The 22,220-nt window shown below is 32.3% G+C and overlaps 9 protein-coding genes and 2 pseudogenes across 11 annotated transcripts, besides 5 other annotated features; all 11 read right to left on the reverse strand.

The window, feature by feature from the left end:
- Positions 1-10,052: part of a mobile genetic element that runs on past the window's edge.
- Positions 429-1,269, reverse strand: TVAGG3_0595000 (annotated as a pseudogene). The gene has a single exon. A coding segment is annotated over exon 1 (841 nt).
- Positions 2,463-3,377, reverse strand: TVAGG3_0595010 (organellar and viral DNA polymerase type B; the record flags this gene model as incomplete). The annotated part of the gene is made up of 1 exon (XM_051239599.1): positions 2,463-3,377. One exon carries the CDS (start codon positions 3,375-3,377, stop codon positions 2,463-2,465), a length of 915 nt encoding a protein of 304 aa, XP_051097423.1.
- Positions 3,848-4,510, reverse strand: TVAGG3_0595020 (uncharacterized protein; the record flags this gene model as incomplete). Its single annotated transcript, XM_051239600.1, has 1 exon — positions 3,848-4,510. The coding sequence occupies one exon, from the start codon at positions 4,508-4,510 to the stop codon at positions 3,848-3,850; it is 663 nt and encodes a 220-aa protein (XP_051097424.1).
- TVAGG3_0595030 (uncharacterized protein) lies at positions 5,331-5,931 on the reverse strand (the record flags this gene model as incomplete). The annotated part of the gene is made up of 1 exon (XM_051239601.1): positions 5,331-5,931. A coding segment is annotated over one exon (601 nt), but the record flags the coding sequence as incomplete, so codon positions are not given.
- Positions 5,987-6,691, reverse strand: TVAGG3_0595040 (uncharacterized protein; the record flags this gene model as incomplete). Its single annotated transcript, XM_051239602.1, has 1 exon — positions 5,987-6,691. The coding sequence occupies one exon, from the start codon at positions 6,689-6,691 to the stop codon at positions 5,987-5,989; it is 705 nt and encodes a 234-aa protein (XP_051097426.1).
- TVAGG3_0595050 (phage tail repeat-like family) lies at positions 6,736-7,320 on the reverse strand (the record flags this gene model as incomplete). The annotated part of the gene is made up of 1 exon (XM_051239603.1): positions 6,736-7,320. The coding sequence occupies one exon, from the start codon at positions 7,318-7,320 to the stop codon at positions 6,736-6,738; it is 585 nt and encodes a 194-aa protein (XP_051097427.1).
- On the reverse strand, positions 7,340-7,492 carry TVAGG3_0595060 (uncharacterized protein; the record flags this gene model as incomplete). Its single annotated transcript, XM_051239604.1, has 1 exon — positions 7,340-7,492. One exon carries the CDS (start codon positions 7,490-7,492, stop codon positions 7,340-7,342), a length of 153 nt encoding a protein of 50 aa, XP_051097428.1.
- TVAGG3_0595070 lies at positions 7,512-7,785 on the reverse strand (annotated as a pseudogene). Its single transcript has one exon. A coding segment is annotated over exon 1 (274 nt).
- Positions 10,053-13,730: 3,678 nt separating the features above from the next.
- TVAGG3_0595080 (protein of unknown function (DUF3447)) lies at positions 13,731-14,972 on the reverse strand (the record flags this gene model as incomplete). Its single annotated transcript, XM_001328200.1, has 1 exon — positions 13,731-14,972. One exon carries the CDS (start codon positions 14,970-14,972, stop codon positions 13,731-13,733), a length of 1,242 nt encoding a protein of 413 aa, XP_001328235.1.
- A 473-nt stretch (positions 14,973-15,445) lies between these two features.
- Positions 15,446-16,840, reverse strand: TVAGG3_0595090 (spectrin binding; the record flags this gene model as incomplete). Its single annotated transcript, XM_001328199.1, has 1 exon — positions 15,446-16,840. One exon carries the CDS (start codon positions 16,838-16,840, stop codon positions 15,446-15,448), a length of 1,395 nt encoding a protein of 464 aa, XP_001328234.1.
- A 968-nt stretch (positions 16,841-17,808) lies between these two features.
- Positions 17,809-18,646: a mobile genetic element.
- Positions 18,647-19,118: 472 nt separating this feature from the next.
- Positions 19,119-19,147: a mobile genetic element.
- A 261-nt stretch (positions 19,148-19,408) lies between these two features.
- Positions 19,409-20,383, reverse strand: TVAGG3_0595130 (ribonuclease H-like family; the record flags this gene model as incomplete). Its single annotated transcript, XM_051239605.1, has 1 exon — positions 19,409-20,383. One exon carries the CDS (start codon positions 20,381-20,383, stop codon positions 19,409-19,411), a length of 975 nt encoding a protein of 324 aa, XP_051097429.1.
- Positions 19,409-20,383: a mobile genetic element.
- Positions 20,384-20,557: 174 nt separating this feature from the next.
- Positions 20,558-21,341: a mobile genetic element.
- Positions 21,342-22,220: the final 879 nt, after the last annotated feature.

A 22,220-nucleotide genomic window follows, 5' to 3' on the forward strand; every position in this document is an offset into this window, starting at 1 on the left:
TGGCTTTGGAAGACATTCAGGAAGAGGAACGTCAGCCATCCGTTTGTGTCCTGTCGGAAGGAAGAACTTTTCCTGTTGGAAGGAAAAACTTTTCCAGTTGTCGGGAAAATTTTTTCCAGTTGGAAGGAAAATTTTTTCTGTCGTTCGACCAAAAAGTTCTCAATTTTCGAAAATTTGAATGGTTTACGGACGGACAACAGGAAAATTTTTTCCAGTTGTCAGGAAAATTTTTTCCAGTTGTCGGGAAATTTTTTTCCAGTTGTCGGGAAATTTTTTTCCTGTCGGATGGAAGGACTCGGAATGTCGGAAGGAAGAACTTGGAATGTCGGAAGGAAGAACTTGGAATGCCAGAAGGATTTGACAAGACAATTTACCTTATAGAGCTACCTGAGCCATCTGAAGTCAAGCTTGAAAAATAAATGGTTCATCTACCCTACTTGTTTGAAGTTGTCAAAATACTCTGTTATTTTTTCCTTTAACAATGGCAAATCTTCTTTGAAGGTAAGTATTGTACAACCTTTCATATCATAGTGTGTTTGAGGTAACGTATCTTGAACTATTTGTTTCACATCTTCATTCGGTGTCATTGAAATCGGTAAGTTTTTCGCGATAGAACCAATTTCTGTCAGATTTGTAAATCTTAGCAAGGTCGTAAAAGCTTTTGTTGTTTCTTCTGACTAAATGCAACATAACCATATCTTTATCTTCTTCATTTTCCATCTCTTCAGTATAAATCATATACTTATAGTTCTTTTCCTTTCCTTTTGGTACCGAACGTGGTATTCTTTTCTGAATGCTTTTGTCTTTTGCTTCAAGCTTGTTCTCTAGCTCTTCACGTTCTTGTCTATGAGTTTCGTCAAGAAGTCTGTATATATTCCAAGCATAACGAGGCGAAACCCACATTGCAACAGCATTTACAAGAAGTCTATGTACATAATATCCTCTCAAACCGTTTGGCAATTTTTCACGATTTTCATAGAGTTTTGGCGACTGGGGTTTCTTCCCTACTCGCTGTTCTTCACTGTTTTCAGAAAAAAGTATGTCTCGCTGTGCTTCGCTCAAAAGTTCTTGTGTGCTTTGGTTCCTAAACCAGTCTTTAGGAAGCTTAGTATCTGGAGCAAAACATGCTGTCAAAATACTTTGCATTTGGTACATATCGTCTTTGACCGAACGAATGAGACGGAGTTGTTTGTTAAACTGAACCCACTCATATTCTTCATTTATAGCTTCATGGACTATAACTGTTGTTGTGTTCTCTGTTGTTGACATATCTGTCTTTACATACAAGATAAAAAAATAAATAAAAATAAAACTAACTTTATTTTCTGACTTTCACAAAAGACCAAAAATAAACGCTTTACATGTATTTTTCAGCAACTTCGTCAAATAATTTTATAGCTTTATTTATCTCATCTACTTCAAACGTTTCTTTACCTTTTATGGAGCACCATACATTTTCTCAAACTTTTCAAGTAGTTCTGTTTCAGCAGCTCTCATATCGTTAACGAACACAACCTTGACTCTATTGACTGTACTGTCATATCTTTGAGTTATATTATATGTTCTTCCTATCTTATATCTCTTTGTATTGAAGTCCTTCGGTTTCTGAACGATGTAAAGTAAGCCTTCACTGCAACGTTCCGTATCGAACGAACCATATGTTATGAAGTTATATCCAACAACTGGGTCTAACCATAACAAAACTATTGGTATAAGACTTTTGTCTATAAGATATGCTGTAGTTCCATAGAATCTTACCGATATCATAAGCTCAGGATTTCTTGTCAAATTTTCTGAGTTGAAGCAATTCCAACCCAATGCCATGTTTTCTTTCCAGATGGAGATATAATGTCTGACAAAGAATATTTGTTGTATTTCTTTGAGTATCTTACGTTTAAATCACCAATTCTAACCAATTTAGTGTTATTGTCTATCTTTTTAACTGTTTCAAACTCAATGTTTAACATTTCTGTTCTTACATACAAAATAAAAAAATAAATAAAAATAAAAATAACTTTATTTTTTCTATCTTAAGAAAATTCATGATTTTTGTTGCTGAATTCAGTAAAAATATATTTTAGGGTAGAAGGTGACATCTCACCCGTTTTCTCACCTGTTTTCTAACCTCTTGAATTTTCATGATTTCATCGTAAATGTTTTGTCAAGACTTCTTCGTATATGCTTTGTCAAGACTTCTTCGTAAATGTTTTGTCAAGACTTCATCGTAATGAGCGTAAATCAGACAAAAATAATGTTTAGGTGAAGAGGTGACATCTCACCTGTTTTCTCACCTGTTTTCTCACCCAAGTTATTTTTTAAATTTTGTGAAAACTCAACGGTTTGACACATGCCCTAAAAATTATTTTACTCATGAAATTTCATACGGAATTCAGTAAAAATATATTTTAGGGTAGAAGGTTAGATCTAACCTGTTTTCTAACCTCTTTTCTACCCCAGTTATTTTATAAGCGTTTTACATGGTAAACGTTATGAATTCGTGAGACTTTAAACAGTTTTGTAGCTTCTATTTCTTCTTTTAGTACATCGAATGTTTTAACTATGCCGAAAGTCTCTTTATATTTCTTCTTGACGTCAGATAGAAGGAAATCGTTAGCGGTTGGATAGTTTTTGTTCAGAAATGCTAACATGTCCATTTTATCTTCTGCTGGTTTTTCTGCTTCTTTCTTTAAATCTGCATAGTCGTTTCTCATTCTTTCTATCTCTTTGACGGAGTAGTTATATTTCCTAATTGCTGCTTTACATTTAGAACATTGCGGGTTCATTTTTGCGTTATATTCTGAAACCTTACCTGCTAAAACAACCAAGGCGTCAATGGTTTTCTTTAACTCAAAAGTTGCTGGTTTTATTTGTTCGTTCCATATTTTACATCTTTTATCTTTATCTCTTATCTGCCATACACATTCAGCAACTAACGAAACAAAGTTGTCGTAGGTCTTAAACTCCCCAGATTTATATATGTCAGAAACATTCTTATATACCATGTCGCAATCTTTGTCCATAACCTTATGGTTGCAATGAAATCCTAGAAACTCATAGTTTACCTTACGAATGAACTTCTTTATTTCTACTGAGTCAGTTGCTTTGACTTCAATTTCGTCAAATTCGGGAATAGTGAGTTTTTGTTGTTGGATTTCAGGTAGTTTAGGCAAATGGTCAATAATGTCCTCCATTTCATAAAGATACTGTTCATTTGTTTCATCTTTCGCACTACAGTTTAAATTAGATGTTAAAAGTTCTTGCTTTATCTTCTGGATTTCTGTTTCGAAAGTATATGAAGAAGGAATGAAGCTTTTCATCTCTACTAACATAGATGTTGGATTCATGACTAACGAGTTTGGTGCTGTTGTTGCTAACATGTTCTTACAATAAAAATAAAAAATATTTTTTTAAAAAAACTAACTTTATTTCATCTGTCTTAAGAAAATTCATGAAAATTCATGAGGTGAGAAAAGAGGTGAGAAAAGAGGTTAGATCTAACCTTCTACCCTAAAATATATTTTTGGGTCCTTTACACTCATTACGAAGAAGTCTTGACAAAACATTTACGAAGAAGTCATGAAAATTCAAGAGGGTAGAAAACAGGTTAGAAAACAGGTTAGATCTAACCTTCTACCCTAAAATATATTTTTGTCTGATTTACGCTCATTACGAAGAAGTCTTGACAAAACATTTACGAAGAAGTCTTGACAAAACATTTACGTTCATGTTTGACAAAACATTTACGAAGAAGTCATGAAAATTCAAGAGGGTAGAAAAGAGGGTAGAAGACAGGTTAGATCTAACCTTCTACCCTAAAATATATTTTTGTCGAAAAAAAATGGTTCATTTACTCACAATATTTTTGTACAAAACGACCCCAAACTTTTAACTTCTTTTCTGCAGCTTCTAATGTTATCTTAGCGAGTTCATATTCTCTAAATTCTCTCTTTAAATCTTCTTGTTCCCATTGGTCTAGTTCGTATGGAGAATCTCTATAACCAGAACATATCTCACGTTCATGTTCTATTTGTTTTTCATGCATTTTTCTAACTTCTTCTTCAAACAAAGGTTTTGCATTCTCTACTGTATCTTCAAGTTCTTCTTCATCTAACTTCTCATGAACTTTCTTGTCTATGGAGTCCATAATTTTTCCAACTGCTATACAATATTTTGGAGAAGCCCACATTGCAATATAGTTTACGAGTCTTGGGTCTACATACATTCCTCTAACCTGTTTGATTTCATCCGGAATTCCTGCATGAACTTTGTATAAAAAGCAACCCGCCGTTTTCCGCGGGTTGGTATATTCTTCACAAAATGCCTTAAAATACTCTTCCCAGGACTTATTTTCCAACAACCTTCTAAAGTCTTTCCTAAACTGCTGACACATCTTTGTTGCATTTATATAACCATCCTTGTCTCTACGTAAGACTTCAATACCGTTATAAGTGCCTTTTGTGAATGTTTCGCCATTATATTTGTTCGTGAATGTTTTTGCTTCGACTGACATTACTGTTCTTAAAATAAAAATAAAAAATATTTTTTTAAAAAACTAACTTTATTTTTTATTTCGGGAAAATTCATGAAAATTCAACGGGTTAGAAAAGAGGTTAGAAAAGAGGTTAGATATACCCATCTACCCTAAACATTATTTTTGCTGAATTCATGAGTTTTGGTTGAAAGAATACGGTGGAGCCAAAAGTGGCTCGACCTCAAAACAAGCATTTTCTGTATAAAATTCATGAAAATTCAAGAGGGTAGAAATGAGGTTAGAAAAGAGGTTAGATATACCCATCTACCCTAAACATTATTTTTGGGTCATTTACACTCATTACGAAGAAGTTTCGACAAAACATGTACGAAGAAATCATGAAAATTCAAGAGGGTAGAAATGAGGTTAGAAAAGAGGTTAGATATACCCATCTACCCTAAACATTATTTTTGGGTCATTTACACTCATTACGAAGAAGTTTCGACAAAACATGTACGAAGAAATCATGAAAATTCAAGAGGGTAGAAATGAGGTTAGAAAAGAGGTTAGATATACCCATCTACCCTAAACATTATTTTTCAATACTTTTTCAGCACTTTTCCGTAGTTGTATATGAAAGACAATTCGAGATAAAAGTCATAGTACAATGGAATAATATGTTGCACACCATTTGTTGTGAACCAAACTTGAAAGTCAGAGAAACTGTTACTAGGTGGTTCGTAGAATTTAGAAGCAAAGTCATAAAAGTCCTTACCAATACATAGAAAACTATTGTTGCTTGAACTGAAACTTGCATGACACATAACATTTTGAGGGTCAAACACGTTTCTATAAACTGTCAAATCTGCTGGTGGACGTATAAATTTAAACGGACCGTCAGGTGGCAATGGTTCGTTCTGGTTTAGTAACCGAAGAAATTGTGCCCAAGAACGTTTGTCTACTTCCCAAAATAAAAACTGTGTACTTCTTGGAGGGTTAATTTCAATCCTTTGAAATGAAACGGTGGAATTCATCTTGTTGTATTCTAGTTTCAGATAGTATGTTCCATTTAGTAAAGAATCGTATTTTTCTTGAAATTCCCAGTAGTATTTGTTTATTTGAGTTTGAAAGTCATTTAGAGTTTTTTCAAGACTTTCGTCTGAACGAATTGTAAAGATTCTCATTTCATCAAATTTGTCTATTAGACCATCAGAACCTTCATACTGCCCATGAAAATATACTGCGAACATAAAAGCGTTAGTTCTATTTGAAAACAAAACTCTTCTAAATCCTATTGCCTTTGCATCTGAAGGACTTTGAAGCCAACGAATTGGATAGTCAAAGCGGTAGGAGACGGATGAAATTTCTTCATCTGAAATATTTCTACCGGCATTTGTAAAGATATAGTCTAACGGTTTTGTATCTGCTACTTTTGTTCTTTGTTTTTCAACCTGAAACATTTAATATATGTAAAAATATATTGTTTTAAAAACGTTTTTACTTCATATTTCTCATCTAACAAACATGTTGTCTGACTGCTTGAGGGTTAGGTTGGTACCATTCAAACTTTACACTTGCAATTCCTTCAATTGCATTCAGGATGTCTGAGTCGGAGTCAACCATTTGTTCTCTCTTTGTAGTCTTGAAAGCGTCAAGAAGTTGTGCAGCTGTTGTGACATTGCCATGTGCATAGTATATATGACCATCTAAATCTGTTACTGTTAGTCTGAGATTGTATCCTTTCTTATTTCCGTCTTGTATGGCAGCAAGTACACCCATGAAGCCTTCTTTGTTCTTTCCTTCGTCAAAGTTTACTGTAAAGGTTCGACCAGAAGCAATTTTACTTCTAACTTCACGGTACTTCTCATATGCATATCTTGTTCTTTCCATGGGAGCATGACCATCCTCTGCACTACCTTTTTTCCTTCTCAAAGGATGCAATTGTTCGTCATGTTTCCAGTAGAATCTGGCAAAGCCGTCGTGTCCTTCAACTTGAGGTTCACTAACATCGAAAGGCATGTCCATAAGACGTTCTTCTTCTAACCTCTCTAGTCTGTTTGGATAATTTGCACGTGCTGTTTCCAAATCCATTTCGTAGCGAAGACCAGCCAGTTTGTCATAGACTTTTATGGGTCTTCCCTTCCTATATTTAAAATTCTTCGAAACTCTCCAACCATATCTTTGCAACTCTGCTTTTATTCTAGCAGATTTTCTATCCATTCTATACGGGGGCATTTTTATAAAAATAAAAAAATATTTTTTCTTTACTTTACATAACCGCCTGCTGCCATAAGTCTTTGACGCCAACCCATACCAGCTAATGAAGGTTGACTTGGTTTAGTTTGGAAACTAAACTTTGGTTTTGGTTTATCTTCAGTTTTTGGTTTTTCTTCTTCTATCGGTTTTTCGTCACTTTTCGGTTCATCTGACTTTACCTCACTTGCAGGTTTAGTTGTGTTGTCAACATCTTCATAAATATCATATGCCATTTGTTTTTGTTTTCCTTTCAACTTTTTGTGTTTGTTGTAAAGTTTAGAATATTTTGACTCTAAGTCAATGAGATGTTCTATAATGAACTGTTGGTCAGTGAAGAATACCTTCCCATCTGTTGTCTCGAAAGCTCCTTCAGACTTCAATATTTTATTTGTGAGAGTCTGTTTCTTTTTTGAGATACTAGCCGTTCCATTTCTATGAAAAGTGACTTTATAGTTAGGGTTTGTATTTCCAGACCTGGCACTTTCTATTATTGAATTTTTCTCTTCATCTGTAAGTTCTTTGACAGGTTTTGACAATGGTTCTGAACTTTTTGTTTGTGGTGTCAAATCTACCGTTTCAACTTCTTCGGTCATTTCATCTCAGTAAAAAATTTTAGTTTGGTTTGTTTTCAACTGGTTGTTGTTGTTTTTTAAGTCGGTCTAAAACTTCCTGAGGTATAGGAAGAACTTGACAAACACGTTGTGTAACTGCTGGAAGTCGACAAATCCATCTTGAACCCATTTGTCTCAATGCTGTATTGTTCATTTCATCTCAGTAAAAAATTTTACATTCCCCACGTTTGAGGTGGTTGCGGTTGGTTATTGTTTACCCATTGTTGTGCATGGTTATATCCTCTGTTAAAGAATCTTTCACCTTGGTCCATATAGTGTCCTGCTTGGTTATAGTAGTCATTTGCTTTGTTATAATAGTTTCCTGCTTGTCTTCCTACATTGTCCATCCATCCTTGAACTTTTCCTCTTGTTTCAGGATTTGGAATAAGATTTGTTGCATCTCGTGCTACATCCCAACCTTTCTGTACAGTTTGTATAATAGGTTGTGCTTTCTCTTTAAGTATACCTAATGTACTCAAAATCTTCCTTCCAACTCCAAATACACCTCTGGCTATTGTTCCCACTGCGGGTAAAAATCTAGATGCAACTCCTGCTAACGCGCCAAATAAACCCATTTCTTATAGGATAAAAATGACGAATCCAAACAAGGACCCGTATGTTTCTAAAGCAACAAAGAAAGCACTCATGGTAAAAATCTTTAGTTCAACACCAAATGCTTGGTTTATGGATATCTTGGAAAACATTCCGAGGTATAGAGAAGATGGACCTCCATACTGGCTAATATTTGTCGGTCAAAACACAAGATACTGTGAAGCCATACCATTACAGTCCAAAAATATTTTAGATGTGAAAACTGCTTTGACAATATTCGTTGACAAATACCATCCAACAAAACTGACATCTGACTGTGAAAGTTCTTTCAAATCAGATGATGTAAAAAACTATCTGCGTTCAAAAAATGTAAACCAATATTTCATTGTCGACCAAAACCATTCTGCTCTTGGTGTCATTGACAGTTGTATAAAAATCTTAAGAGACTTAAACCAACCACAAAGTGGTGAAGCAAATGAAATGTCATATGACGACAAGTATAGACACTTCTCCATGGCAAAGATGAGACAAGTTTTAAATATTTACAATAACCGTAAACAAAAAGGTTTGGGAAACCACTCCCCCGAAGAAATGAAAAACAACCCCGACTTAGAGAAAGACTATATATTTAATAGTTTAGTCAAAAGAGACAAACAAGAAAGAATGCCGGGCTTCAAACTTCAGAAAGGTGACAAAGTAAAAATAGAAATACCTAGACGCGACCCATATGAAAATACTATTGACTATGACAACAATAGGAACCCGACAGGTACTCACATTCGTGTTCGTAAAAATAGAAGAAAGTATACAGAGATATTATGAAGTTTTAGGCAAACATGGCAAAATGTACACACTGCAAGCAGAAGATAAAACTACTATTGTCAGACCTCGTTTCAAACTTGTCAAAGTTCAAGGTGGTATACTTTCAAAGACAGTTCCTAACAAATATAAGACAACTGCTGACGAATATGCTAAAGAAGTTGAAAATGACGACTAAGCAATTCTATACCATGCGTAAACTGTCATGTAAGGTGGCATGTATTCTTTACTTTGTCCCGTTGTTTGTGTATATCCTGAAACGCGATGTGTATGGCTTCCTCCTCCCTGAGTGTCATCCCAGTAACAATTTATAGCAAAATCAACGTCGTCTTTAACATCATATCCTTTACCTTTTGTCATTCTTGACCAATCCCAATATCTATGCTTATGCCAACCTTCTAGAGATGTAGTTAAATCTACGTAGTGACTATGCGCAGGTAAGTTTTCACCTGAAATCGTTTTACTTCCACCTGTTTCCTTTGAAGAGTTTGCACAATACAAAAACCTGTCGACTATTTGAGTCCAAGTTCCAAAACCAAGTACTACTTCTGGTCTGGTAGAGTTCATTGACGTGTAAATAGAACCTATAGGATATACTGTTTGAAGTATTTCTGTCTTTAATGTTTGAAGCTCTGTTTTGTCTGCTTTCTTATATAACCTTTCTTCAAGTTCATTTACGTCAGAGATGCTATGTCTATGATATTTTTGTGGGTATGTTCCTTCTGTCCATGCGAAAATATACTCTTTTGTTGCATCTACATATCCAGTTATCCATGTCGAGTCTGCTTTTGTATTCCTTAACTCTGTAACACCTTTCTCAAGCTCTTTCAACTGTTGTCCATCTTCCATTAAACCTCTGGTATGACTTGAAACCGTTTGTGTCAACATATCTACAGTTTCTTTGTCGGCTTTAAGGTCTAAACATCCTGAACCCACCCTGTATTGGCTTTACCTTCTAAAATCTTCGATGTCCGTTCATGGTACCATTCAACCCTTTTTATAATTTCATTGTCTTTTTCATCCACATATTCCTTATCTGCCTTCTTCACTAACCCACTAGCCAGATATGCTAACTCATCGTCAACATACTCTTTGTCAGCTTTCTTTTCAACATCCTCTTTTGTTGCATATGTTGCATCTGCTCTGTCATGTTCTTCTTGAACTTTTTCAATGACATACTCTTTGTCAGCTTTGTTGTCAACATCTGCTTTCAAAAGAAGTTCTTTTATAGGTTTCTCGTTTAAGTTCCTTTTGTTGGATTTATACAGACAGTATGGTTCTTATTGTCTTGAAACAGAAACTCATCTGTCATTGGGTTTAATGTCAGTTTTAAGTTTTCCTTCTTTCAATGACTCAGATATCTTAGAATAGTTTGAAAAGTTTGTTGTGTTCTTATTTAGAGCTTGCATAATGAGTTGTCGGTTGTGTTGTATTTTCTCATGGGAAGCAATATCTTTCGACATTTTTATTCTAGATAAAATATGCTTCCAATAGAAAAAGAAAATTCAAGAGTTGCTACAACTAAACCATTAGATGAACTTTTTACTAATGTCGGTCAAAAGTTTGAGACAGAGACCGTAAAGCATGAAGGCTATCGTTTTGACTACCCATTAAGATGGCTAAGAGACCCATCTGTCACAAAAGCTATTGGCTTTCGTAGAATGAAGTTTGTGTCTGTAGAAGATAAAAGTTTTCCATTATTGTAAGGTTTCATATAGATATATATATCTGAAGGGAAACGAAAAATGTGGGAAGAAATTGAGCTAATACAAGTTGACCTTTCATCTTCTCTACAGACTGCGTTAAAAAATATAGAAGATAAATAAATTCATGTTATGCAAAATATGCTGATGAATATGACAAATACGAGAGCACACTTTATGTGAGAATTGTATATGACAAACAAAATTCACAAGTGTCATTTCAAATCTACGAAGACAATCCAAAGAAAGACGAACAAATATATACAGAATTCACTGCAATGTCATGGTATTTTGCAAAGAATGTTAAATCAGAAAGTCAAACTTCCTTTAGCAAATATTTACAGTCGATATGCAAGAGATGAACCATATTTATTTAAAGATGTTTTCGACCCAGCTGCTATTATTGTTCATGCTTCATTTTCTGGCGCTCAAACTCTTTCTTATGCTTGGCAAATGACTTTTACGAAAAACCTACAAAGTTATACGAACCACCAAGTGGAAGTATTTCAGACTTTCAAGTATGGTTTACTACAGATGGAAGAAAAAGAATAATTCCATTATACCATGCGTTTTACTTAGAACTTAGTTTCATATACAACTACTATCGAACGGTAAAAAATATATTTTTAATACGGTTGAGGTGTTGGATTTGGTTGCCAACTAGACTGTGGTGCAGGTTCAGGCTGTTGTATAACAGGAGCTTGCTCTCGGTTCAGGGTCTTTAGGTATAATACCAACAAACTGACCTACTCTTTACCAATATTTTTGACTCCGTTCCAAAATTCCTCTTCCTACGGTTTTTATTCCATTCCCATATACCTCTTCCAACATTTCGAAAGAAGTTTCCTATCTTACTGAAAAACCCATTTTACTATATGTAAAAATCTATGTCCACCTAGTCTCTTACGTTTCCTTCTGAGTTCCATAGCATTCTTAACTGGAGCTCATACATTCTGTTTCTCCCTGGTAGAAAACATATTCCGGGTCAACTCCTGTGTTCGCTCATCTGCATAGAGTTGTTTATATCCCATTCAGGGTGTATAAAACTCTTTCCATCTCATATTTGCATACCATGGTGTAAGCCTAACGCAGCGTCATTTGAACATGGCAGTTTGCATTGTACATCTGTTGGCACTTGACCATAGTTTGCCATTGCAGTTTGTATTCTAACTTCATTTGGAATATTCTCGGGTTTGGTTGTCCAGGTTGCTGTGCATTCGCTAAGTTCTGTGCGTCCATTAATATTAGATAAAAATATCTCTTACGAGTACATATGCTGAACATTTGCAGACATTGGTTCATCTTCATATTCTCTATATCTTTCTGCCACGTCAAATAAGTAAATGACACAATGGAAAAAACCTAAAACAAGTAGTCCTATTCAAACCACATTTACTTACTAGTAAAATTTCTTTGTTATGACACTTTCTCCGGTTTATAGGACCTCTCTCATATTCTATCTTGTCATATCTAAACTCATAGTCATGTATGTCCTCTAACCATCTCATAACGGTTTCCAAACCACTTTTATCGGATGAAAAGTAAAAGCATGGATGGTTATGTAAAACGTCTAAAGTTTCTAAAGAGTCTCTCAAAGTCCAGTCTACTTGGTATTGAAAATCCCATGTGTTATAGAACGGCGGGTCCACTATAAAGAAAACATTTTCCTTGTCTTTATATTTTTCATACAACTCTGTCCAATGACATCTCACAAACTCTATACCCTCAATATATTTTTCTATGTCCTCTTTGAAAACATTTGTATAGTTAAGATATAAAACTTTTGACATAAGTGTTTCAATGTCATGAACTCTTATAGAACCACTATATAATAGTCTAGCAGATATACTATCCCAGTCTATATATTCTGCTTTTTTCAAAACCTCTCTCACAATATTTTGTTATCTAATGGTATACGTTCCATCTTACCTATAGGTATCTTTTCTTTTAACTCTTTCAATATATTGTTTGTGTCTGGTATATGTTTGAGACGGTCCATATAGTTGTCGAAGTCATTGCATATAATCTTTGAGTCTGGGAATATTATATGGCACAAATGGGATATATAGAAACTTCCACCGAACAAATCTACAAATGTTAGACCATTCGGTAGTTTCTTAAGTTCTCTCAATATAATATCTTTACATCTACTCTTATTTCCAAAGAACGGTAACGGTGGTTTTGTAAAATTCATTTTATATACAATAAAAATGTTTTTTCCTGAAAAGTGACAGAAAAGTGACAAAACATGTACGAAGAAGTCTTGAAAATTCAAGAGGGTAGAAAAGAGGTTAGAAAAGAGGTTATATCTAACCTTCTACCCTAAACATTATTTTTGTCTGATTTTACGAAGAAGTCTTGACAAAACATGAAAACATATATAATTTGTGAAAAGCTCCTGGAAGACCCGTATATAAGAACTTCATTTATACTAAACATCTTCAGGGCTAGAAGGCACGAAGTGCCTGGAAGCCCCACTTCCTTTTTTTTTTTTTTTTTTTTTTTTTTTTTTTTTATATGATGAAATTTATACTTATGTCATATTAAATATAGTCGGAATCATTCATTATACATGAAATCACTCAAGTTGATTTTCAATTCAAAATAATCGTTTGGGATTCAAATAATGATATGCATAGAGAATATATAATCGTAAACAAACCCGCGATTTTTTTGCAAAATTTTTGCACACTTCACAATGTCCTATTCAATTGAGAAGCATTGAATTATTATTTTGCATTATTACATTGGATATAGTCTATATAATCCTTTATCATTTGAATTATCTCTGAATTTTATTTTTTAAACGTGCACTATCTAAATTTAAACGGCCACTTTTTTATTTATCAATATGATTGATATCGTTCATATCTAAAATTGATTTGATATTGAAATTTCATATGATTTTGAAATTTTCTCAATTTTTCTAATGCTAATGGCCCCATTTCTAAAGATCATCTAGATCTTTCATTTCCACAAAGTTTCATCAGCATATCCATCACGGTTGCCCTAAGATGATTTTCCTGATTGTTTGATATCTCCGTATAAAATTTCAAAAAATTATCATTTATTTTACAATACACTCATTTAACTTTTCTTACCATGACCTCCAAGGTCTAAGCACATTACAATTTCTGTTGTTTTTACGTTTTTCTTATAATATATTTTATTTTGATAATTAAATGCTAAAGGCATGCATATTATATTTTAAACATGCATTTTACTAAACTCTGATAATATTAAACAAATCTAAATACCAGATCGTTATATTTTGAAATTATATTTATATTATTATATAAAAATATATCTTCGTAAACATCATAAAGATCCATCATGTGTAGGATCGTTATTTTTTGCACCATATGAAATTAGAAGTTCAGCTGTTTCTTTGCTATTATTATCTATTGCTAAATCAAGAGCAGTTTCTCCTTTATTAATTTTTTCATTGACATTTGCACCATATGAAATAAGAAGTTCAGCTATTTCTGTACAATTATTTATTGCTGCATAATGAAGAACCGTATAACCATAAAATTCCTTTTTGTTGACATTTGCACCATGCAAAAGAAGAACTCCGGTTATTTCTTTAGAATTATTACGTGCTGCAATTTGAAGAGCGGTTCCTTCATATTTATAATTTTCATCGATATTTGCACCATGCAAAAGGAAGTATTCACAAAGGGATGGGATTCCGAATTTTATTGAATAAGCAAAACATCCTTGAATATCATTAGTTTGATCGTAATAAACTAAAAATGCATCAAGATTATTAAATTTTCCGCAATATTCTAAATCGATCTTTATATTGTATTCATTCATCAAGAATGTAACAAAATCAATGTTGTGAGAAATAATTGCAAACATCATGCATTCAAAATCTGGTTTTTGATATTTCAAACATTCACTCATGATCTCTGGATTTCCTCCTAAAAATGAAAGATGTAGACATCTTTCAGTTATTTTTGAGTTAAATTTCGTTCTTAATAACTTGAAACAGTCAACTGACCCGTAGTAACAGCATAATTCAAGCAATGAGTATGCCATGAAAGAATATGGATAACAATGACTAGCGATTAATTGACCTTCATTAAATCCATCTCTTTCTGTGAATGATATCAAACTTTCTTTGTCATTATGCATAATTGCTCTATGAATTGTATTTTCTGAAAGTCGATTCAAATTAAAAATATTAATTTGTTTGAAATCCCACGATATATTTAATTTAATTACATATTCTTTATAAAACAGAAAGTTTGAAATAAGTACAACATTATTGACCTTTTTCACATGATATTCATCAGATACGAGTTTTGCAAGAAAGAAATATGACTTTGCATAACGATTATTATACGGGATTATATTTAATATGTCTCTTATAATATTTTGGGGAAATTTTATCTTAGAATCAATCAATTCTGTCTTAATCATTTGGTAAATCGAGTTTAATTCTTCTTCTTTTTCCGTTTTCAGTTGATACAACGCAATATATGAATCAATGTAGTATTTACAGATACTTCGAAGTTCACTGTATTTATCTGGTTGAATGTCGTGATCGGTCATTAAAAAATTTAAATTTTCAGATTCATAGATTTGCCAAATCAGATGATGAATCTCTTTCTAATGATATCGAAGAAGAATCTCTTTCTGAATAATACGAGGAATACAGCATTTTCATAAGAGATGCTTTTTATTTCATCATTTTACTATTTTTTTTCGAGGGGTATATATCATTTTGAGGGTAACTAATATTATGTGAACTCTCTCTCCCCCTCCAAAAAAATCTAGTATATGCTATGAGTGTCATGTCATGTAGATTAGAGAGAATGTGTGGATCTGAGTTGCAATGTTTAAAAGTGTGACTTTTATAATAATTATTGTAAAAATTTTGAAATTCTTCAAAGGAAAAAAGTGAGGAGCTCACCGTGCAAACTCAGGTCAACTAATTCACAGTGGTCAACTTGTGAAGTCAGTGAATTATCTCAAAATCTGGCATTATAAAAAAATTGAGTTTATTTCAGATAATGATATTTTACTTATTTAACTCCAAGAGATTTTAACACATCTCTCGTAAGACTATTTTTTGCAAGGGAACGGGCAGTCTTTCCATCATTATTCTTTGCACGTTTATCAGCCCCAGCTTCGACAAGACATTTAATTACAATATCTCTCTCTTTAATTGCTGCCGCAAGGAGCGGTGTATTTCCGAGATTATCCTTCGCTTCTTTATTAGCTCCAGCTGAGATAAGATATTTAACTACAGGAACACTGTTATAAATTGAAGCAACAATGAGTGGAGTCTGTCCATCTTTATTCTTTGCTTCTATGTCAGCTCCAATACTAATAAGGTATTTAACCGAATCAAGTGCATTATTATATGATGCTCCAATGAGCGGAGTCCAACCATTATTGGTCTTTGTTTCTAAGTTCCAGCCACATTCAACGAGAGATTTAACAAGCCTTCGATTTCCGTCTTTAGCTGCCAAATAAAAAGCATCTCTACCATTTTCATCTCTAAATTGCCTAAAACTTTCATCACATGCTTTTAACAGCAGTTTTTTCTCTCCTTGCAGTGATAGTTGGTTAAGGAAGTTGTGGACGGCATATAAATCATTTGAATTCTTTAATTCAGCAACTTTTGTGAGAAATTCTTTCGGAAATTCATTATTTTCTTTTTCTTGGTCTTTTTCATAGTTTTGTAATTGGTTTTGTTTCGATTGTAACTCTGATCGAAGATCTTCAATTGTCTTTGTATAATTAGACACTTCTTTTTCATGGTTTTGTAATTGGTTTTGTTTCGATTGTAACTCTGATCGAAGATCTTCAATTGTCTTTGTATAATTAGACACTTCTTTTTCATGGTTTTGTAATTGGTTTTGTTTCGATTGTAACTCTGATCGAAGATCTTCAATTGTCTTTGTATAATTAGACACTTCTTTTTCATGGTTTTGTAATTGGTTTTGTTTCGATTGTAACTGTGATTGAAGATCTTCAATTGTCTTTGTATAATTAGACACTTCTTTTTCATGGTTTTGTAATTGGTTTTGTTTCGATTGTAACTGTGATTGAAGATCTTTAATTGTCTTTGTATAATTAGACATTTCGTTCTCTACATGATTCATATTCTCAATGATGCCATCAAGTAATCGTAGTTTCATGTATTTTCGAACAGATTCTAGTGTCGAAATCGAATCTTTAAGATTATTGATAGGAATTGTAAGATTTCTAGAGCATTTATATATTTTTATTGCATTGTAATTGGATGATAGTTGCGAAAGAAGTTTATGGAAGTCATTAGGAATTAATTTTGATTCGTTTAAGATCTTTTTAATGTCTTCTAGTTCAAAAGCATCAAGACCATTATCACCATCAATATATTCTTTCAAATGAGCAGCAATGTGCGTATAATTAAGAACAAGCCCCGCAGTCATTACACGTTAGAAATGTACATTAACGTGCATATTCATCCTTCCCTTTCTCTTGATAGGACTTTTCTTGCCGAAATATGGAGTATCATTCAGAAGTATCAGTCCATGTATGTACTATACACAGAAGGTTACTGCTGGACTTTTCGTAAATTGTTAAATTATTTTGCATAATAAATCATAATGATGATTCATAAAATCTCAACGAGGATCCTGCCTATTTTCGTTAGGATTGTTGTTTGATTGGATTACAAACGTTCAAAAAATTTCGATTTTTATATCTAAAAATTCAACCAGCTGATTTTTTCAAGAACATGCTAATTGCCTATGCTTACCGATATATTAAATCACAGAGACTTAAAAGAAAATCGGTGCGAGATTTAGCAAATTATTGACAATTTACTTTATGAATTGAGTTTAAGACTATTCATTATAAAATGTTAACATTGTGCATTATTGTGTTGTTTCTTTGATCTATTAAATTCGATTGGGCATTACTAAAACTTTTTATTTTAACTTATGAGTGATACATATGAAGTGTTTTAAGTTCAAAATATACGAATGAAATAATAACATACATTGAAGTTGCAAAATCAAGAGGGAGTACTGGAAATTTCGACAAATCTAACATTTGTAAATGCCAATCATTGAGCTGCTCCATCCATAACAGCAAGTTGCTTCTGCATCAAATCAGTGCCAGGTCTTCCATGAGGGTTTAAAGAACCAGAATCGCAATATTTATGGACATAGTAGCTATGCTGTGTTTCTAGCATGCGTACTTAATATGGGATTTAAAGAAGACTGACATGCTTATAGGAGCACTTAGTTTAATGTCAAATACTGTTTTTATGACGAATTTATTTCAAATTGAAGCTTGCTATGGTGATACGTGAGTGGTCTCCTCTTATAATTTATTTCCAAAATATAAAAATCGCATGATATTTCAAAAAAAAATCAACACTCTACATTGCATGTTATAGACCGAAAATAGATTTTTTCGGTTTTCTCTTCAAATAATTGAAAGAATGATACTATTATAGGTTTATTATATTATATAGCATATAATCATGCTATAGCCGAAAATTATAAGTTTTGAGAAGATTGAATATAACACAAATAAATTTGAATGTAAGTTAAATTGCTTGTTGTTTTTAATAGCTATTTAATGAGAAATCCAATATTGCAAAATTCAAATTGAATGATTGAAAGAACAGAAAAAGTCATTCTTTTCAATTTCGAATATGTTTCATTGTATTTATAATTATATGGCAAATAAGATATTTAAACTTGATTTTGAAGGAAAATTCACAAAATTGAATAAATTCAAATAATTTTTATTCAAAAATAAACTAGTTATTTGAGTTTAATACTAATTATCTATTCAAACTACAAAGTTTGTAATTTAAAATATTTTGTGAGATCAGATTAAATTAATTCAAGGTTCTTTTCAATTAATATTAATGACCATATTACGCATTTTCGAACATTCTAAACCAAATATATAAAAATGGGAGACGAATGTTAAATTTGCTAGACATGGGGGAGTTGTCTGCAAAGTTTTAGCTCTTATCTCTAACAAAAAATTAATTTTTAAAAAAATGACCGAATACGTTTCACAGCGAGAAAAAAATAAAAGGCAAGATAGAATTTTCTAGACATAAAGAAGTTGTTTACCGAGTTTTAGCTCTTATCTCTAACAAAAAATTAATTTTTTAAAAAAATGACCGAATACGTTTCACAGCGAGAAAAAAATAAAAGGCAAGATAGAATTTTCTAGACATAAAGAAGTTGTTTACCGAGTTTTAGCTCTTATCTCTAACAAAAAATTAATTTTTAAAAAAAACCGAATACGTTTCACAGCGAGAAAAAAATAAAAGGCAAGATAGAATTTTCTAGACATAAAGAAGTTGTTTACCGAGTTTTAGCTCTTATCTTATCTCTAACAAAAAATTAATTTTTAAAAAAATGACCGAATACGTTTCACAGCGAGAAAAAAATAAAAGGCAAGATAGAATTTTCTAGACATAAAGAAGTTGTTTACCGAGTTTTAGCTCTTATCTCTAACAAAAAATTAATTTTTAAAAAAATGACCGAATACGTTTCACAGCGAGAAAAAAATAAAAGGCAAGATAGAATTTTCTAGACATAAAGAAGTTGTCTACCAAGTGTCAGCTGTTACTTCTTCTCAATACTGATATAAAATAAAAATCTTTATTATTTATTTAACCTTTATTGTTTCATTAAACTTCATTTATTTTATATTATAGTTTTATTCTTTTAGCTACTTGTAAAATAATCTAATTTTATATCATCATTTTACCGGATTATTCTTCAGTACATCGATTGTGTATCTAAAATAATATCATTATCCTTATTCTGTTTTTTCCAAAATTCTTTTAAATATCTTTTTTGGTTAGATTACTTTATACTTTTTACTTTTATTTTTTAATTTCAAAAAAAATTTGGTGATTGTTCTATTCTGTTACAATGTGCATTATCATATTCTAATGAATTATTCATTACATACATTTAAAAAAACTTGTTAAAAATGAAATTAAAAAATTATGTTTATTATTACGCTGTGAATGTGTCAACAGCGGTCATGCCTGTATCTGTATCCCATATTTGCCACAACCTTTCTGTATCTGCATTTGTGTATTTCGGTTTCAGCTGATACATTTGATTTGGCGTGTAATTTGTTCCAGTTAATGGATTAATTGGGAGATCTTCATGCGGTGTGTTATTATTGTACTCCCAAATAAAGGCAGGAATAGCCTGAATGCTTTGGCAGCGCTCCAATGTCGGCCAGAATCTCTCAATCTTCCCATTTTGGTAGGGAGAATGAGAGTCTGTATGCCGCCATTGGACGCCCCAAAGATCAAGTAGATCTTGAAAGGCGCCCCTATTTTCTGAACCGTTGTCGGTCCAGAAACAATAAGGGGCGCCAAATTCAATGAAGGCGGAAGCCGCAACGTTCGCTGTCGTCGCTGCCAGCATATCTGGTATTTGTATACACGCTAGGACTTTGCGGCTAAAATCGTCGATTATGCCATAAATATACTGGCCACGAACCCCCCTAAAATAATGAACATCTGCGTGCCAGATAAGATTGGGTGAAAACGCCCAATATCTTACTGCTGTTTCTGGCCCGGCATGCTCTAATCGCGTCTTGGTGAAATGATTTTCTTTGAAGTATCTGCGTACTTCTCTATAAGATACATCAATTTGTTGTAATTTCAAACGTTTCCATTGTTTTGTTTGACCACAGGGAAAGGCCCAGTGGTCATGTATCACAGCAAGAGCTTTGATTTGGTCGTAGGGATTGACCCTACGACCTTTCTTGCCTTTAGGCAATGGGATATTCTGTAAGCTAAATTGATTTTGTAAAAAAGATTTTGAAACATCTAAATATTTTAAATCATTTGATTGAAGGGTTGGGGCGATGGGAACATGGGTGCAAGCTTCTTCCCATGTCATTTTACCTTCTTCAATCTGATTGGAAATACCAATTAGGTAAATTCGATCGACATACCCTTTGTAAGGATTCATTTTAATGAAGTACGTTAACAATCAAATATTCTATAAGTGTCTAGTATGGAATTCAAAAGAATAAAGAAAATAGTAACGTAAATAAACGTATTATGAAATAATTTTATAATTAAAATGAAAAAAGAAAAATAATAAGTAAAGTGACTGGAAATGAAAATGAAAATCAGTGTACAGTTTTATTTTTTTCTCGCTGTGAAACGTATTCGGTCATTTTTTTAAAAATTAATTTTTTGTTAGAGATAAGAGCTAAAACTCGGTAAACAACTTCTTTATGTCTAGAAAATTCTATCTTGCCTTTTATTTTTTTCTCGCTGTGAAACGTATTCGGTCATTTTTTTAAAAATTAATTTTTTGTTAGAGATAAGAGCTAAAACTTTGCAGACAACTCCCCCATGTCTAGCAAATTTAACATTCGTCTCCCATTTTTATATATTTGGTTTAGAATGTTCGAAAATGCGTAATATGGTCATTAATATTAATTGAAAAGAACCTTGAATTAATTTAATCTGATCTCACAAAATATTTTAAATTACAAACTTTGTAGTTTGAATAGATAATTAGTATTAAACTCAAATAACTAGTTTATTTTTGAATAAAAATTATTTGAATTTATTCAATTTTGTGAATTTTCCTTCAAAAATCAAGTTTAAATATCTTATTTGCCATATAATTATAAATACAATGAAACATATTCGAAATTGAAAAGAATGACTTTTTCTGTTCTTTCAATCATTCAATTTGAATTTTGCAATATTGGATTTCTCATTAAATAGCTATTAAAAACAACAAGCAATTTAACTTACATTCAAATTTATTTGTGTTATATTCAATCTTCTCAAAACTTATAATTTTCGGCTATAGCATGATTATATGCTATATAATATAATAAACCTATAATAGTATCATTCTTTCAATTATTTGAAGAGAAAACCGAAAAAATCTATTTTCGGTCTATAACAACACTCTACATTGCATATAAATGGTAAAGCGGGGAGAAGCTTCCTAAACTTTTTAATCCCATAAATATGGTCATTATCTGGAATAAAGAGTTAAGCGTCATATGTCACTTTTTGTACTAAGGAAACATCGACTTTATGCGTTATGACTTTTCGATGAGGAAACAAGTGTTCACGTATTATAAACTTCCTTATTCCAATAAACCAACCCTAAACATAATTAATTCTAAGAATGATAATGGTCTCTTTTCTATGATAACCAAATCAATTTGGTTATCATAGTAAAGCACCAAAAACAGGAATAGGAATCGACAATATGGAATCACGAATCAACTCTAACAAAATGGAATTGGAAAATTCTTGCATCCATTCTTTATTTATGCAAAATTTAAATTTCAAACAAAATTCTCGTACTATTCTCAATAAGATTTGCGTAAACTTATTATTACTCTTATACGAAAGAAGATTTTTCATGCTAATTTTATCGAAGAACTTTATCTTGCAAAATAAAATACTCATTTCCTAGAAACTTAGACTAAAAACGGTAACAATGAATAAACTTCAGTCTAAAAATTAAATTCGTACTATTGTAATTAAATACTTATCTTTATAAAAAAATATCATTTTTTTTTCCAGTGAAAAAAAGATGTGACTTTTATTGATTGATTGTTTGTAAACATTGCACTTTGAATAAGTATATTTTGTTTAAATTTGCACTTGGAATAAATATACAAAACAACACTGAAATTCCAGCTACTTTTCAATACTAATCATTTTTAAACATTCATTGTCCGTTGATTAGTAAGGCAAATGTTCGATTTTGAGCATGCATATTCAGTGAATGAATGCATTAATTAAAATCAATGAAGGAAAGGGGATAA

The sequence above is a fragment of the Trichomonas vaginalis genome, chromosome II (assembly GCF_026262505.1).
Source record: "Trichomonas vaginalis G3 chromosome II, whole genome shotgun sequence".
Classification (NCBI taxonomy): domain Eukaryota; phylum Parabasalia; order Trichomonadida; family Trichomonadidae; genus Trichomonas; species Trichomonas vaginalis.